We start from the raw sequence: 17512 nt of genomic DNA on the forward strand, positions 1-17512 counted from the left end.
CCAAGTAATTTATTTCTATTTTGGGCTCCTTTGTCTATATATAAGGACTTAATCTCTACATTAATATGAAATTTTCATGAGTATTGGAAATTTCATTGCTTAATCATCTTATTAGTATGTATAAGAAAAACTAACAAATAAATTGAGAATAACCTTTAGTAACTATTGAATTTCCTTTCTGTAAATTGTTTAAATTAGAAACATTTGCTTTAGGTGAATTTTGAAAGATTTTCAAAATGAAGCATTTAAAAGTATTAATCATCATTTAGTGTCTCTTTAAAATCATGATGGAAATAACATGGGGATAAGAAATGGTTTATAGGTAATCTGTAGCACATATTATGAGCCCATATTTGCCATTGAGGTGCTGGCAGTAATTCTTTGGTTAATGGTTAGTGCTAAAAAGTTGGTTTTTAACCATGCCACTATTTTGACTTAGTGGAGCAGATCTAAGGGAAATAGCCTCACCTCTGTTTTTATCCATTTTGGTTTCAGCCCATACTCTTCTGCTTTTTCTTCTTCTCATTTACATTTGCTGTTCCATTTGCCTGGAGTGTGATTGCTCGAGATTGTTGCTTAACTTTTTCCTCTTTATTCAGATCTCAGCTCAGATTTACCCCCAGACAGGCCTTCTCTGACCACCCTAAGAAGCCTTCCACACCTCATAACTGATTTTCTCCATCCCATTTTAATTGTTGTACATTCAAAATGTTTCAGTTCAGTTTAGTTCAGTTGCTCAGTCATGTCCAACTCTTTGCGACCTCATGGACTGCACCATGCCAGGCCTCCCTGTCCATCACCAACTCCCAGAGTTTACTCAAACTCATGTCCATTGAATCGGTGATGCCATCCAACCATCTCATCCTCTGTCGTCCCCTTCTCCTGCCTTCACTCTTTCCCAGCATCAGGGTCTTTTCTAATGAGTCAGCTCTTTGCATCTGGTGGTCAAAGTATTAGAGTTTCAGCTTTAGCATCAGTCCTTCCAATGAATATTCAGGACTGATTTCCTTTAGGATGGACTGGTTGGATCTCCTTGCAGTACAAGGGACTCTGAAAAGTCTTCTCCAGCACCACAGTTCAAAAGCATCAATTCTTCGGCACTCAGCTTTCTTTATAATCCAACTCTCACATCTATACATGACCACTGGAAAAACCATGGCCTTGACTAGATGAAATGTTTATTTGCCTATTTTTCATCTGTCTCCAATGACTTCAGTGTAGGCCCCATAAAGACAAGGATTTTCTTACTCATCTCCATGAGGACCTAAATGATGCCTAATATATACTACTTCTACAGTAAATGTTTATTGATTGAATAATTATAGTAAATACTTTTTATAGCTTCTATTGATGAAATTTACTTAAGGTCAGTTAAAATGCGTATCTTTTCTATCTAAATTTTCTAGCAACCAGATAACATTGTTTATGTGATGGATGCCTCCATTGGACAGGCTTGTGAAGCCCAGGCTAAGGCTTTTAAAGATAAAGTAGATGTAGCCTCAGTAATAGTGACAAAACTTGATGGCCATGCAAAAGGAGGTGGTGCTCTCAGTGCGTAAGTATCATTAACACTGTTGTCCTGTGCCTTGGACTTACATGCTATGTGTGTGTGTGTATATGTGTGTGTATGTTTATGACTTTATTAATCATTAAAAATCTATTCCAATAGTGGACCTAATACAGTCTATGAAGAAAGTGTAAATAGAAACAGAATTTTCGAGTCCCTCTGATATATCTATAGTTCTGTTTTAGCTAGTGAAAAGAAGCTTCAGCTATGTATCTTTGTCTGATAAGCTTTGACATCTAGAAATTTGTTTTCCTTTTTGAGGTTATTTTGTGTTTTCTTTTTCTTTGCAGAGTTGCTGCCACAAAAAGTCCAATTATTTTCATTGGTACAGGGGAACATATAGATGACTTTGAACCTTTCAAAACACAACCTTTCATCAGCAAACTTCTTGGTGTGTACAGTGGTGGGGATATAGACAAATCTCCAAGAAATAGTGTGGCTTTTTAGGACCCCATTAGAATTTTAATTCTGCCCTCTCACTGACTAGTTCAGGAAAATAATTTCCTTCTATGATTTATCTTCTTCACCTACAAAATAGGGATGATGGTAACCTGCTTCCCATGGTTAGAGTGGTAAAAACGAGCTATTGGATAGAAAGTTCTTGGGAAAGTTTTAGAGCACAGTACAGAAGTATGTGGTTGTAGTAATAGAAGTGATAATGGCAGCAGAACTTTCATGTTTCAGAGCATAGAATTTGGAATTAAACCCTGGACTGCAGTCACTGCTTTGATACTTAACCTCTCTAGCTTCAATTTCTGACCTGTAAAATGTTGTAGAAATACCTGAGCTGCCTATCTCACAGATTTATTACTATATGTGCATGCATTTTGCATAATGTAGCAATATAACAAATATACTATAAGTTATTAATTTTACTGTTTTGGCTTTTATAGGTATGGGTGACATTGAAGGACTGATAGATAAAGTCAACGAGCTAAAGTTGGATGACAATGAAGCACTTATAGAGAAGTTGAAACATGGTATATGAGTAACAAAAAGCATTTGATCTCATATGACTTCTCTTGTTTTCTTTTAATAGAACTAATATAATGTTTTTGAAGTGATAAGTCTGTTAAAGTCAGTTCTTCCAGTGTTTATTTTTTAGATGATTTATATGCAGATCATTTTAAATCTCAGTCATGTAAGCAGCTGTAGAATTGAGTGTTTTATTTTCTTTCTTATAATCAAATTGCCTTAAGATTAGTATTGGAGCTGTCATTGGGTTCCTTGGAGTAAAACAGGTTAAAAGTAAGCTAAAATACTCTCTTCTGATTTGTTTGTTTACTTATAAGTTTTATATAATAAAACAAAAAAATTTAAAAGAGATTAAATACACATTTTCTTCACATTGAAGACAACTCCTATGAAAGTATGTTTAAGAGCTTAAGTTTTTTAACCCAACATAGAACTTTTAAAAATAACCTCAATTTCCTTCTGTGTAAAAAAGTAGATAATACTAAGTATCTTCTTCATAGAGTTGTGAAGATGAGCTGATACATATATAAAATGTCTAGCACATCAGGAACATATATTATTATTGATCATTTCTGTTTTTCTCAAAATGGCATGACTCTTTAATTTCCATGACCACATACTATGCTGCCTCTGCTCCGTCTCACTCATCTTGTCAGGTACCTATGCCTTTCCATCCTAGATGTTGGTGTTTTCTAGTGATCATTTCTAGGTCATCATCTTTCCCTGAGCTTCAGACTCATAGCTGTATGTTTGCTAGACCGTGCTTTGATGTTCCTTAGACACTGACTTCAGTTTGTCCTTATCTTCCCATCTCAACCTCCTACCCCAGTGTTGCCATCTAGGAAAGTTAACGTCATTTGTCTTGTTTCCAAAGTCAGAAACTTGGATGTTGTCATCCACTCATGTCTTCCTCACTCTGCCCAGTCCTTTTCCCATTAATTATTAGTCCTAGTGATTCTACCTCCTAGTTATCTCCATTCCATCCCTTACTTCCCAGCAGCTATTTAAATTAATCTCTTCTCTAGATTATTTATTCTAAGGCTTTTTATCAGGTTTTGCAGTTTTTTGGATTCTTTCCCTTGGACCTGTTTTTTTATCCTGCAGCCAAAATGATCTTTCAGAAATGCAGATTTGATCCTATTTCTACTACTTTTCTTAAAATCTTTTAGTGTCTTCTCGTTGCTCTTGTAGTGTCTTTGAATGACTCCACTATCTTATCCACATCTTCTGAGTCATGTTTTGACACCGTTGTTCTTAGCATTCCATGTGCCAGTCATGCTGAATTTCTGTCAGTTTCTCAAATGTACGCTATAGTCTTTTTTACCTTGCTGTCCCTCTGCCTGTCAGATAGTTATCTTCTCTTCTTCCTGTTTCTGTCCTCCTCTACCCCCAGCCAAACTGGCCCACTCATGCTTCCGAGTATCTACTTAAATATGCTTCAGGAACATTCTACCTTATCCCTAGACTTAGAACCCCTGCTATGTGTTTCTATTGGACTCTGAAATTATTGTATTATTCATTACAATTATTTTTATATCTGTCTTCGCTGCTTGAAGTTGAAGATTGGTTTCTAATATATTCCCAGACAGCCTACTTTCTAACGCCTAAGTCTCTCTTAAGGTCTGTGCCCTTGCTTCAGGGGCCGCCTCCTTATTTCCAAGCGTAGTGACCTTTCTCTTTTCTCTTTGCTCCCAAAATATAACAGTGTTATCCGCCTTTTATATTTTCAAACTCTACACTTGGGTTCCATGACAGTGGACTTCCTGTATCATCTTAACTTCCACCGTCATTTCTGTATAATGGCCAAATACCTATTTCAGCCTTAACCTGCTCTGCCGCTGTTTAATTCTATATTTCTAGCTGCCTAGAACATTTCTTTTGATGTATTTTACTGCTCCTTCAAATTCAGAATGCCTGAAACCAAGTGTGTTCTTTTTTATATCATAGCACAAAAATTGAAAATAGTCTTTCTCTAACTGAAGTTAATTTGCATAATAACGAAATGCTCAGATTCTAAGGATATCATTCATTAATTTTGACAAATGCTCTTTGGGAAACAGAATATTTCCATTACTCCAGGAAGTTTGTTTATTCCCCTTCCCAGAAAACTTCATATAGGAATCCTAGAGTATATATATCTGTTTTTTCCCCACCTGGTTTCCCTGGCTCAGCATAATATTTTTGATATTTATCCAAGTGGTTTTACTTATCTGTACCCTGTTCTTTTATAGCTGAGTAGTATTTCATCCAGAGTCAACCTGTTTTCCAGTTTATTGACAGTTTAGCTGTTTAAGAAACTCCAAATAATCTAAAGCAGTTTTGCCATTTTTACATTCTCAGTAATATATGAGAGTTCTGCTTGTTCCTTATCCTCTAACTTTTGGTGTTGTCAGATTTTTTAATTTCAGTTATCCTAGTATGTATAAATTGTTTTCACGTTTCCTGTATATGTTTACGTCCATTTTCTCTGATAAAATATGAGCTTCTATAGGATAGGATGTCTCTGTGGCATTCATCCTGTAATCTTATGTAACTTCTCAGTGAATATTTATTGACTGGCTATTTTATAAGTGTGCTTCAAGATGAGCCCATGATTAAGGAAAATATTAGTTTTATTGAATGGAAATGTTCACTCTCTAATATATTTGCATCATTTATATTGTATTTCAGGTCAGTTTACGTTGCGAGACATGTATGAGCAATTTCAAAATATCATGAAAATGGGCCCCTTCAGTCAGATCTTGGTTAGTTATCCTAAAAAGTTTTTTTCTAACCTCTATTGTCCTTGTTACAATTTCTAAGAATGGATACACTTGCTTTAATTATTTTAATATTTGGGTAAAAATAGTTACTTTAAAAATTTAATATTAAAGCCATTAGTTAAATGTGAACAATTAATCTCAAGCTATTACTGATTTTTATGTTTAAATACATGTTTTAGGGGATGATCCCTGGTTTTGGAACAGATTTCATGAGCAAAGGAAATGAACAAGAGTCTATGGCAAGGCTAAAGAAATTAATGACAATAATGGATAGTATGAATGATCAAGGTAAGATGGCAGATTTCTTGACTTGGAGGACCGTGTTCTCAATATCAGCAAGTTGAGAATTTTACTGTGTTCTTGTGGACAAGATGGGAAAAAATTTAGACTGAGAGATTATTATTTGGGAGATTTGTAGCTGCTTGGAAGCTCTTGCTCAAAAAGTATGATTATTGTGTTGACTTCACCTTTGAGAGAAATGTCTAGTACAGGGCTTCTCCAAATGAGTTCTGTGGTGAGAACACCAGTTCTTCAGGGTGTTGATAGAAATAACTTGAAAGGGGAGTCCTGTAGTCAGATAATCTGGGGTTCTTTAGAAAACTGGCACATTTATTTATTGCATGTCTTCTCAGAGCTCTAATATGCTCACAGGAATTGGGAATCTGTAAGAGAGGGACAGTGTAAGCAATATTTACCAACTTCCTTTGCTCTGAAACTCCAAGGTTTCAGTCTTCTTAAGTATACTGCTCTCTCTGTAATCCTAGATTATCCCTCCCTCCTGTACTTCTGGGTCCTCAGCCCATGAGTATTTCTAGACTCATGGCCCCTTTATCTTTCTCCCAATTTTTAGCACCTTTTCTGATTCAGTGCAGCATGCATGCCAGGTCTTCTCTATCATCTGACCTCTGTTTACAAAGAAATACATGTGCTTTTCATTGAAGTTTTTCAATCTTTGGCTAAGTTACCAATGAGGTTGTGACAGCCACAGGCCATTCTTCAAACTTGTTCAAGGACTTTTCTCCATCAGTAAAATCCTCTCCTGTGTCTCCAGTCTCTCCTTACCTACTTATTTTTTTCAATCCATCAGCATATAAACATTAACTTCACAATTTTACATTTTCTGGGCTTTACTTCTCACTCATACTTTTACTCTGTTTTCAGTCAAGTTTCTTTAAAAAAAAAAAAGTGGTTTGTGTCCTCAAACTACTGAAATCTGACTTCTGTACCCACCATTGCTCTGAAATAGATTATACAGAGATTTCCAACAACCTTCTACTGGGTCTACTCCAGTGGAGACTTTTCAATCTTTTTCTTGACTTTTACAACATTGGATGTTCATTGACGTTTTCTTCTTATTTTCTATTACTTTTTTATTTCCACTTTTACCCTTACTTTACTTGTTAACTGCAGTCTCTTTCACTGGTCTCATCCTCATTCAGCCTAAAGGAATATATGCTACAAGGTTCTGTTCTCAGCCAGTATTTCTTATTATTGTGTTCCTTTTGTTGAATAATATCACTTCTATATATACTACCTGATTATTTTTTATAGTGTCTACCTCTTTCTTGATCTCTTGGCGTTCATAGTAACCCAGATAAGGTTGTGTCTTTCTCATCTCTTTATCTTCAACACTGCAAAAATTTTTGTGTGTAGAATTAATAACTGCAGCCTTATCTAGAGTATTTACTCTGTCCTAGGCACTGTCATGAGCACTATACATACATTAACCAACAACAACTCTTAAGGGACAATTCTGGGTCAAAATCCAATCTAGCTTTTACAGATTAGGATACAGGGAAGTTGAGTAATCTGCCAAAGTCACTAGCTAGGGGATGGAGAGGCTGAGCTTCTGGCTTGAGAGTCTGTACTCTGGATTACTTCCTGTCTAGATGCTCACTAAATGGTGGACAGGTATCTCTATTACATGTTTGAGTTTTCTGAGGAATATAACTTCCAAAAGGTAGTTCGTCTCCTTCGGTGAGTGACACTTCCATCCATCTACTCAGTCATCCAAGCTAGAAACTAGTGTCAACTCAGATTTACATCCTTGCTGATTTTCTGTCTAGTGGTTTTATTGATTATGGATATAGAGGTGTCGAGATGCCTGACTTTTCTCCTTTCAGTTGTGTTAGTTTTGCTTCCTGTATTTTGAAGTTCTGTTGTTGGGTGCATACACATTTAGGATTGTTTTGTCTTCTTAGTGAATTGACTTGACTGTTTTATCATTATGTATGTAATGCCCTCCTTTGTCCTGGTCCACTTCATCTGCTATTAATGCAACCACTCCAGCTTTCTTTAATTGGTTGTTTGCATTGTATATCTTTTTTTATCCCTTTACCTTTAACCTACCTGTTTTATGTTGGAAATGAATTTTGTATCAACAACATGGTAATTTTTTTTAATAATTCTGATAACCTCTTTTAACTGATATTTATATATTAGGATTTAGTTCTGCCATTTTACCTTTGGTTCTGTTTGTTCACTCTGTTTTTGTTCTTCTGTTTTCTCTTTACTTTCCTGTGATTGTTTGGACATTATTTGTTATTCTGTTTTATTGTCTCTGTATATTTTTTGGTATATTTTACTTTTCTTAGTGATTGGTCTAGGTATTACAATATATATACATATTTAACTTATCCCAGTCTATTCTTATCAGTATTTTTCGTTTCAGGTAGAATATAGAAACCTTAACATCATCTTAGACGTAGTGAGTTATACTTCCTAAATATTTCTTGTATTTTCTCTCTTCTCTTTGTTCCCTGCATTAGTTCATACACTCATCATTTCTTACCTGGACTGCTACAGTAGCCTCCTGACATTTCCGTTTCTCTTTTAATCTGTCTTCTTCACTGCCATAAAAATAATCTTTCTAAATATAACAATTCTGGGATCAAAATCTTTCGATGACAGTTGTCTTAATGATTAATTCCCAACTCCTCAGCCTGGCATAGGGCTTCCCTGGTGTCTCAGATCTTGAAGAATCTGCCTGCAATGCAGGAGACCTGAGTTTGATCCCTAGGTCTGGAAGATTCCCCTGGAGAAGGAGATGGCTACCCACTCCAGTATTCTTGCCTGGAGAATTCCATGGACAGAGGAGCCTGGCGGGCGATAGTCATGGGGTCACACAGAGTCAGACACTGCTGTGTGACTTCCATAGCCTGGCACACAGGTTCTGTTATAATCTTGTCCTTATTTTTAAAACCTCTTAATTTCTCAGCTCTTACCCAGGCTTGGTTCCTTCTACACAAAACTATTTTCATTTATTCTGGGAATCCTTATTCTGCTTCCTACAATGTCCCTTGCTCCTTTCCTTCTTTACTTATCTCATACTCATCCTTTAAGACTACACAGTTTTAAGAGAAACCGCCAGCATGGAGCCTTTCTTGACTTCCTTTCTTCTTTGACTTATGTCCCTTCTGCTTTTTGTTAAATTCATGATACCGCTTACCAGGATGTGCTGTTATTAGCTTGTCTCCATTCTCTCACTCCATTTGAGCTCTTAGGAGAATATGATATACATTTTCAAAATATTTTATCATAGAGATGTGGCTTAAAACTGCATTTATGGAATGGATTTAGAGGTTTTAATGGATTGTAAGTTTACTGTGAGATAATTTGATCTTTGTATTGCATTGGTAATCAGTCTTCCCCTGGATTTAAGTTCACTTCTGGACAATATGCTTACTGGACGTAGACAAATTAGAAGATGTATTTAGGAAATCAGCATGATAGATGAGGTTTTAAACCATATTATAAGAGGAACAGTCAAAAGAGTTGGATATTTGTCACCTAGAGGAAAATTCACAGGCGACACAGTGACTCTGAAATAATTTGAAAGCCTTAGTCTTTGTGCCTGGGACATCTGTGCATAATAGGAAGAAGTGTCAGACAAATGTATTTCATATTAATATGGGAAAATATTTTCCATAATTACAGGTATAATAGAATGACATAGATTGAATTATTTTGGATAGTGGGTCATCTCTCCTGTGGTTGTTAAGATCAAGGTTAGGTGATCATTTATTAGGAGATATTATGGAAAGAATGCAGACATAATAGAAATTTTGTACCTGAGATTGTATGTAGGCAACTAATGCCATGAGAAATGGACCTTGTATTCTAAGAGTTTCCAAAACATTGGAAGTGTTTATGTTACGTTCATTCTTTTTTTTTTTTAAATTTTTTTTTTTACGTTCATTCTTTATGTTACAGAAAGAATTAAAATACTAGTAGTAATTACTTGATTATATAGGAAATATAACAGTTATTCTGTTGATTGTAGATAGAACCTACCTACTTGCACTTATTTGCCTAAATTTATGATTTAAAGGATAATAGTTATTTAGAGCTAAGGTGAGCACTTTTGTTGCTTTTGTGAAATATACCTCTGGTATATATTCTGAGGAGCACTTGGACTTGAAATATGGAAAGGATGGACAAAAAGTTTTTTCAAAGAAAAGACATTTTCTGTAGGGTGAGCATGTGTGTATTTGCTTTATTGTTTTAATAGCTTATAAATATTATAAATACTCTTTTGAATATATTCCATGTTTAGTTTTTAAAAATCAGAGGCAGACACAGCAGATGATAACAGCATTTGTTAAATCTGGTTGGTGGTTTGACCCTTATATCTGTTTTTCTATGTGTGAGATGTTTAGATGTAACCGCTTTGACAGTGAATAAAAGTGAATGTGTACATGAAAGTAACTGACCCTTGCCTACAGAACTTGACAGTACGGATGGTGCTAAGGTTTTCAGTAAGCAACCAGGAAGAATCCAAAGAGTAGCAAGAGGATCAGGTGTGTCAACAAGAGATGTCCAAGAACTTCTGACCCAGTATACCAAATTTGCACAGATGGTAAAAAAGATGGGAGGTATCAAAGGACTTTTCAAAGGTAAGAGGAATAACAAGCACATCATTATTTGACACTCTGAAAGGAAAGAAAGAGGTTGAGAAACTAAAAATTAAAGTCAGGAAGAACTGCCAGTATTAGAAAACATACTGCTGAATTTCATGTTTTATGCAAGTACTTCCAGAATTTATAATGTGATCTGTGATTTATCTGTTTTCAGATTCAAGGTAATAAACACTAATAGTTTAAAAAATCACACTTAGTGACTTTGTGTGAAGTTATATATTAAGGAAAATTTAGAGACTATGAGACAATACAAGAAAAAAGTTTAAAACACCCATTATATTCACTCCCCAGTGAATCCCATGGGTCTTACTGCAAATACCATTTGATATAACTAGGGGTTTCTTCTGATCTTCTTTTCCATATTGTCAAGTTTTCTTCAAAGTATACCTTTTAGACAGATAGCATTTTTCCAGTTATGTATCTTTGTTTAGCACAAGTGCATCTTTGTTGGATGTTTAGGCTGATTGATATATCACTGTCAGTTCTATATCAGTATCAGTTCTTGTGTCAGTTTCTGTTCAGTCTCCCATGAAGCCAGGGATTTTTTTCTGTTTTGGTCAGAAACATAGGCTGGTCAGTTTTTCAATGTGTTTTAGATTACTCATATTTAACATTTCTTTGTACATTTACTAGTTTAAATTTTCTTGGTGAATCCCCTCTTATTTAGGTTTCTTGTCCCATTTGTTTTATTTTTTCCCTTATTGCTTTGTAATAACTCTTTAAAATTCTTGGGTTATATCTGCAAATATTTTCCCCAGTTTTTCATTTGCCGTTCACTTTTATATTTTTAATTAAAACTGAAGTTTTCACTTTTAATGCAGCCAAACCTTTTGGTATGATTTCTTTTATGCTCATAAAAGCCTTCCCCATGTTGGTACCACAGTGTGAAAGTGTTAATCACTTAGTCATGTCTGATTCTTTGCAACCCCATAAACTGTAGCCCCCAGGCTCCTCTCTCTATGGAGTTCTCCAGGCAAGAATACTAGAGTGGGTAGCCATTCCCTTCTCCAGCATCTTCCCAACCCAGGGATCAGACCCATGTCTTCTGTATTGCAGGCAGATTCTTTACTGGCAGAGCCACCATGGAAGCTCTGATACCACAGCAGTCACCTATGTTTTCTTCTACTCATTCTGGTTTTTTTCTTTTTTTTTTAGATTTTACTTTTTATCCCACTTAGAATGTATTTTGCTGTGTGTTATCTAAGGTAAAAAGATAAGTTTGTTTTTCCAAAGAGTTAAAGTCAACTGCCCTAGCCCTGTCTTTAAATTTTTTTCTCTATCTTAAACACTATTAAAGTGAATTTGTTATCTAAGAAATCCTGATTAGGCAAGCTCCAAAGATGAATAATATCCCTGAATAGGTTTCTAAAACAGATGAGTATTTACATATCACCTTTCATCTTTTGACAGTTTCCTTATTTTTCTTGCCTGCTATATCCTGTTTTCTTCTTTGTGACAAGGGAGGAAAGTTAGACAAACTTGTTAAAAATTGGTTATATTTCCTAACACCACATGCTATTTCAGATAGTGATTTGTAAATACATTGTCAGTTTAACATCTTTCCCAAATGACCCTAACTGTTTATGATAGAACTAGTGCAAATCCATTGGTCAGAGCTTATCTAAGCATTGACTGCTCAATAAAGGCACAACCAGATGAAGTGGGCAGTGAATTTGGTGCACACCCTTGTCACACCAAAGCCTTAATAATTTTTTGAAGTTTTAAGTCCTCAGAGACAAAAACTTACAATGACTCCCTAGTGGTCATGGAATTCACATCTTACACAGATTTATTAATTAGGAAACTTTTTAAAATTTTTATCATGTTTTATAAAAACGTATCTTCTTTCATTTGTAATTCTTAATTCATTTAATTTATTCATATTAACCAGCTTTGATCAGAGAATCAGGGTCAGCTTTGATTTGAATTTTCACAAATATTTCTGAGAAGTACTGGAGTTAATGTTTCTTTGAAATAGTTTTGCTGAAACAAGCTCTACTTATTCATTGCTGTTGCATCAATGATCTCTTTGATTTTCTGTGTCTTAGGAGCACAGCAGTTATTCTCTAAAGGATGCTTTTCTTTCTTCTGCACCAGTGTGCATCTCTTTCATTGGTTGCCTTTTTGCTGTAGAATCTCACTGAGTGTGTAGAAATTCACTGATAAATGGAGTTTTGTTATATTTTTTTCTATTCTCTGAAGCTTTTTATTTATAGTAACTTCTTAAATGTATACATCTTGAGGTTCTCTCAGACTCATTCTTTCATAACCATTTATCAGTAATCCATTCTCATTCCCAGTTAACCCATATCTTTAAAATTTTTTGTTCAACATTATACCATATCACTACTGAACAATTGTTACAGCTTACTGTTAATAACCACTGGATATGGTTTTGCTTATAGTGGCTCATTTCACAGGTATAAGTAAAAGTGTTAAAAATTTTAGTCCTTAAAAGCCCTTTAAACGTCCCTTAATATTGAATTTCACTTTTTCTTTCTCTGGGACAAAGATTAGAAGGGGATATGTACAAACAGAAATAATTGTGTTAGAGTAAGATTATAGGGTTTTTCTTTATATTTACTCAATTTCTATGATATCCTGATTATATTACAGTCTGTACTGATGCAAAAATTTTTTCAGGTGGTGACATGTCTAAGAATGTGAGCCAGTCACAGATGGCAAAATTGAATCAACAAATGGCCAAAATGATGGATCCAAGAGTTCTTCATCATATGGGTAATTATGAAGTTGTTGCCAGTTGCTAATACATGGTTTAGTTTATAAGGGTTGAGTTTTAATAAGCCTTCTGCTGTTAATCAAAAATCAGATCAAACAGGGTATGGTGGAAAAGGCCCATCTAATTTCTAAGTGGAATGGTTGTAATAGTGTTGTATAAGCTGAGGTTTCATTCACTCCCCTGCTGCTGTTTTTGATTTTTGAGCAAGCTACTTAATCATCTTTTGTTAAAATATATATATTTGGCTATACACAGGGTCTTAGTTGTGGCATGTGGGATCTAGTTCCCTGACCAGTGATCGAACCCATGCCCCCTGCATTGGAAGCATGGAGTCTTAGCCACTGGACTACCAAGGAAGTCCCAAAATTGTATTTTTAATTCTTTTCATTATGGCCATGTGGACCACCTTGGACCACCAGGGAAGTCCCTAATCATCTTTCGTTAATGCTTCTTCTGGTGATTTTTTGCCTTAGTTTAGAAACTGGATAGTTTTAGTGATGAGACTTTGGAATTATATAACAATTTTGAAAACCAAGTTCCACTTTTACCATGTAACCTATGAAAAGTTCCTTAAACTTTCTGAACCTCCCTTTCTCCTGTAAAATCACAGGTCATATCTTGTCAGGAAGTTAGTATAGTTCTGGGCATATAGTAGATATTAAGTAATGATGAATTGTTTTCCTACTTGAAGTCCTGTGCATTAACTACCACTCCAGTTTATTACTATTTATAAGACTCAGACTTCCCAGAGGAAAATATTTTTTGTTTCAATTTACTTACTCCCTCCCTACAGTGTGATAGGTACTGTTTGTTCTAAGATCTTTTCGTGTAGATGGTATTCCTCATAACGAGATGAAGTAAGTTATTTATTCTCTTTTATAGATGAGGATACTGGTGATAATACAGATTTTTATGTACTTCACGGCTGGTGACCAATTTGCAGTCAGAACGCAGTATATTTTTTAGAAGTTTAAGTACTTATTAGGCAAAAGTAGCAGATGTTTCAAGTTCTGTATAATAATTACCTGATTTTATTCCACTCTCACTCTAGGCGGTATGGCAGGACTTCAGTCAATGATGAGGCAATTTCAACAGGGTGCTGCTGGCAATATGAAAGGCATGATGGGGTTCAATAACATGTAAAGAAGATGCCTTAATATAAACTGATTCTGTTGATTACATTATTTGCTGAGACCTCAGAATTTCCCCTCCTTTTTGCAAATGGGAAAAAAAAAAGTATTTTTCTTGCCTGTCTTGCCCCCTTTCTTTCTCTTCTTGTCTTTTCCCCCTTCCTTTTCTTTTTCTTTCCTTCCTTTTTCCCTTCCTCCCTTTCATATGGGAGGAATATATGGTTGTTGTGGAAATCATTATATTTTTGCTTTAGATTTTCTTTTCTGTTAGTTTCAACCATCCTAACACTTCTGAAGTTAAATCATGATGTAAAATTTTAGTACTTAAAAGTTTTTAATTGTCTCAAAGGCCAACCATTACCTTTGTAAACAGTCGGGGTCAGTAGTTACATGACGTCTCAATAAAAGTGCTATACAATAAACTTCAAAGTCATTATAAGTTAAGGGGTTGTTAACTTTCTTTATGGTTTAAAATGATCAGTGTATCATGTTAAAAGGCAGACAAAAATATAATATTTAAGACTGTTTCCAGAAGTATACCTTTATTGGGACACATGGTAGAGTAACTTAACCATTAGTATTAGGAATTTTTGTTTAACTTGGAATAATTAAGATAATTTTGCCATAGAAAATCTTAACTCTGACATTTAAATTGAAATTGTGAATTTGGTTATAGTTCACAATTTAATGTTTTGTATATAACTTTCATTTTTTTTTACCTCATATTTTTGAAGCCTTAGTGGCAATATTTGATTTTCTTGCAAAGCCAATTTTGTTATGTTTCTTACATACCAAAAATCTGCTTGAAGAAATTGATATACTTTGATGACAATAGCTGATGTATAGATTTCCTAGTGGGAATATAATTGCAGATATTAGAATGTCATTATTATATATTAAAAATAATGAGACCATAATAAGATTGACTTGGTTGTTGGTTACTTTGGATTGCTGTACAGTTCATTTAGAACAGTGGCTTTTAAGTAAGTTATGTAATTAATTTAAAACACTAGCATAATTCTTATACCTATTCATTATTCACATTGTGAAGATAATAAATACACTGTTATAACAATGTATTTTGAACTAGGATGAACTGATCTTCTGGAGAAGGAAATGGCAACCCACTCCAGTACTCTTACCTGGAAAATCCCATGGATGGAGGAGCCTGATAGGTTACAGTCCATGGGGTCGCAAAGAGTCGGACACCACTGAACGACTTCACTTCACTCCCTTCACTCACTTTATACTTTATCGCTGCAGAAGGAAATGGCAACCCACTCTAGTGTTCTTGCCTGGAGAATCCCATGGACAGAGGAGCCTGGTGGCCATGGTCCATGGGGTCACAGACAGTCGGACACGACTGAAGTGACTGAGCACACACACATGAACTGATCTTCAGCGAAGAACTGATTTATAGCAGTAGAAGAGAGTGAAAGAAATAGCTAGTTTTTGGAGTATTAATTTTTTATGTCTCCAGTGTTTTAAAAAGATCTTAAAAGCCAAAGTGTCTTCAGAAAATACTTAAATAGAGAATGCAACTGATTTTCTTATTTACTTGGGTAAAGATTTTATATCCCACTAAATCATTTTCACCAGATAAAAAATTTAATTCCCTATGGAATATTTGTAGACCCTGTAAAAATTATGTATGTTTTCTTCTGCAGAAATGTCATCACAAGGTCCAGCTACAGAAATTTGACAATATAGAAAATACTGTTCTCCAAATTAGTCTTATTAAACTCATGCATGCCACCTTTTCTGGGCATGCAGTATTGTGATTTCTATCCTCAGGGACCACTTTTCCATTTTGACCAAAACAAAGAAATGAGATTCTTGGCCAAGCTGTATGGATTGGGGCATTGTTTTTACCATTTTTTGTGTCTGATGTAAATTATCTTTTTCAGAAGCAAAAATAACAGTGGCAAAGGCCAGTAAAAGTCCAGAATGTGTCATTCAGCTTCTGTTTCTCTTTCCTCATTTATAGAACAAGGAAATTGGAGATACTCTGACTCCATTAATGCCTCAGCCTGGCATCGTTTTTATTACAAAAGCTATCCTCAGTTCTCAGTTTTTATCAAAGTACTGATTTTTTTAAAGCATAAGTATACCGAAATCCTTTAATAATCTGAACAAATTTCCTTTTATTTTTCACTATTGTTAAAATTAGTTCCTTAGCTTTTTGATATATTTTCTATTACCAACTTAGAGCACTAGCTAGATCTAATATCATAAAACATTGGATTCTTCCTGGATTTGATTATAATGTTATGTAAATATGTACAAATATAAAATTAGATACAATTTATTTTACTTACAGTGCTTATGTAATTTTAAAACAAAAACAATGTAATTATCAAAAAAATTATAATACCAAGAAAAGGCAAATTAATAATTTAATGGATGTCAGTGTTCTGAAAGTATCATATTTGTTGGCATGTAGGATATAAGGTATATATACACGATGCACTGAAACTTTATTGAGGCATTTTTGTGGGGAAAAATTACTTTTCATCATATAGTAAAAGTGATTTTTTAAGGTACGTCACATAAACCATTATGTTGTTGAAATAAATACAGTATATCAAAATGTGAGAAGTCCTAAGTTCTGATATGCAATACTATTATACTAACCTTGAACAGAAGTATAGTGCACATGTCTAAAAAGAAATGTATTATTATCAGAAATACTGATACATACAAGGCAACAAAGCCAGGAAATTTACTAGAACTAAAGTCTCATATTAATACTGGTAAAATTATTATATTAATACCTATTGTCAGTGAATGTAGAGGTTAAGTAGCTCTAGTACATATGAACAAATATTTTGAGTAAAAAGTGGAATACTGTGTTTAAATGTGAAGAAATTTCAGCTTACTGACTGTATGCAGTAAAAGCAAGTGTTTTATTATAGTAAAATAACAACCACAAAATTTGAATGAGCTCTAATAAAAACTGTGTCAGTGAGAACCATGGCTAAATAACAACGAAATGTAAGTAAGTTTTGGTCTTCTTAAAACCTGGCAATAATTATTAATAAAGCCAAGTAAGTTATCATGTTCAAAACTAGAAAACCATCACCACAGCTCTTACCTGTTTTGTTCATTCCTGGCATTCACTGGATTGCAAGTGGAGTCATCTTCAAAATTCTGCTCTAAACTCCAGCTACTATGTTCTGAACATTAAGCTATTGCATTACGGTTGAACCTAAAACCTTCTTTGCTTCTGAGCCACAAGTTATAAAAATGATGAATCTGTATCTCAAATTCCGGGGTATTAATTTAAATTTTACTTCTAGATCACGTGTATAGTCTGTGTCTTGTTATTGATGTGATATGAAATTTTGCTATGACTTTTTTCCCCACACTTTGTCAATAGGGGCAGACAACAGTTTATTTGTGCTCATTGTTGAGTAATT

The 17512-nt window shown here is 34.6% G+C and overlaps 1 protein-coding gene across 3 annotated transcripts in view; it reads left to right on the top strand.

Annotated features, from left to right (window-relative positions):
• Positions 1-17512, top strand: part of LOC138423141 (signal recognition particle subunit SRP54) — a 66810-nt gene that overhangs the window by 22666 nt on the left and 26632 nt on the right. For 2 of the 3 annotated variants that reach the window (XM_069558726.1, XM_069558727.1), the window contains 8 exons: positions 1407-1555; positions 1858-1958; positions 2461-2547; positions 5213-5286; positions 5484-5592; positions 10029-10199; positions 12867-12962; positions 14015-14537. In XM_069558726.1, the coding sequence (XP_069414827.1) occupies positions 1407-1555; positions 1858-1958; positions 2461-2547; positions 5213-5286; positions 5484-5592; positions 10029-10199; positions 12867-12962; positions 14015-14106 (879 nt within the window). In that variant the 3' untranslated portion in view covers positions 14107-14537. Of the gene's footprint in view, positions 1-1406; positions 1556-1857; positions 1959-2460; positions 2548-5212; positions 5287-5483; positions 5593-10028; positions 10200-12866; positions 12963-14014; positions 14538-17512 lie in introns of those variants that run through there. The other variant, XM_069558730.1, reaches the window with a different exon arrangement.

Source organism: Ovis canadensis, chromosome 18, assembly GCF_042477335.2.
Source record: "Ovis canadensis isolate MfBH-ARS-UI-01 breed Bighorn chromosome 18, ARS-UI_OviCan_v2, whole genome shotgun sequence".
Taxonomy (NCBI): domain Eukaryota; kingdom Metazoa; phylum Chordata; class Mammalia; order Artiodactyla; family Bovidae; genus Ovis; species Ovis canadensis.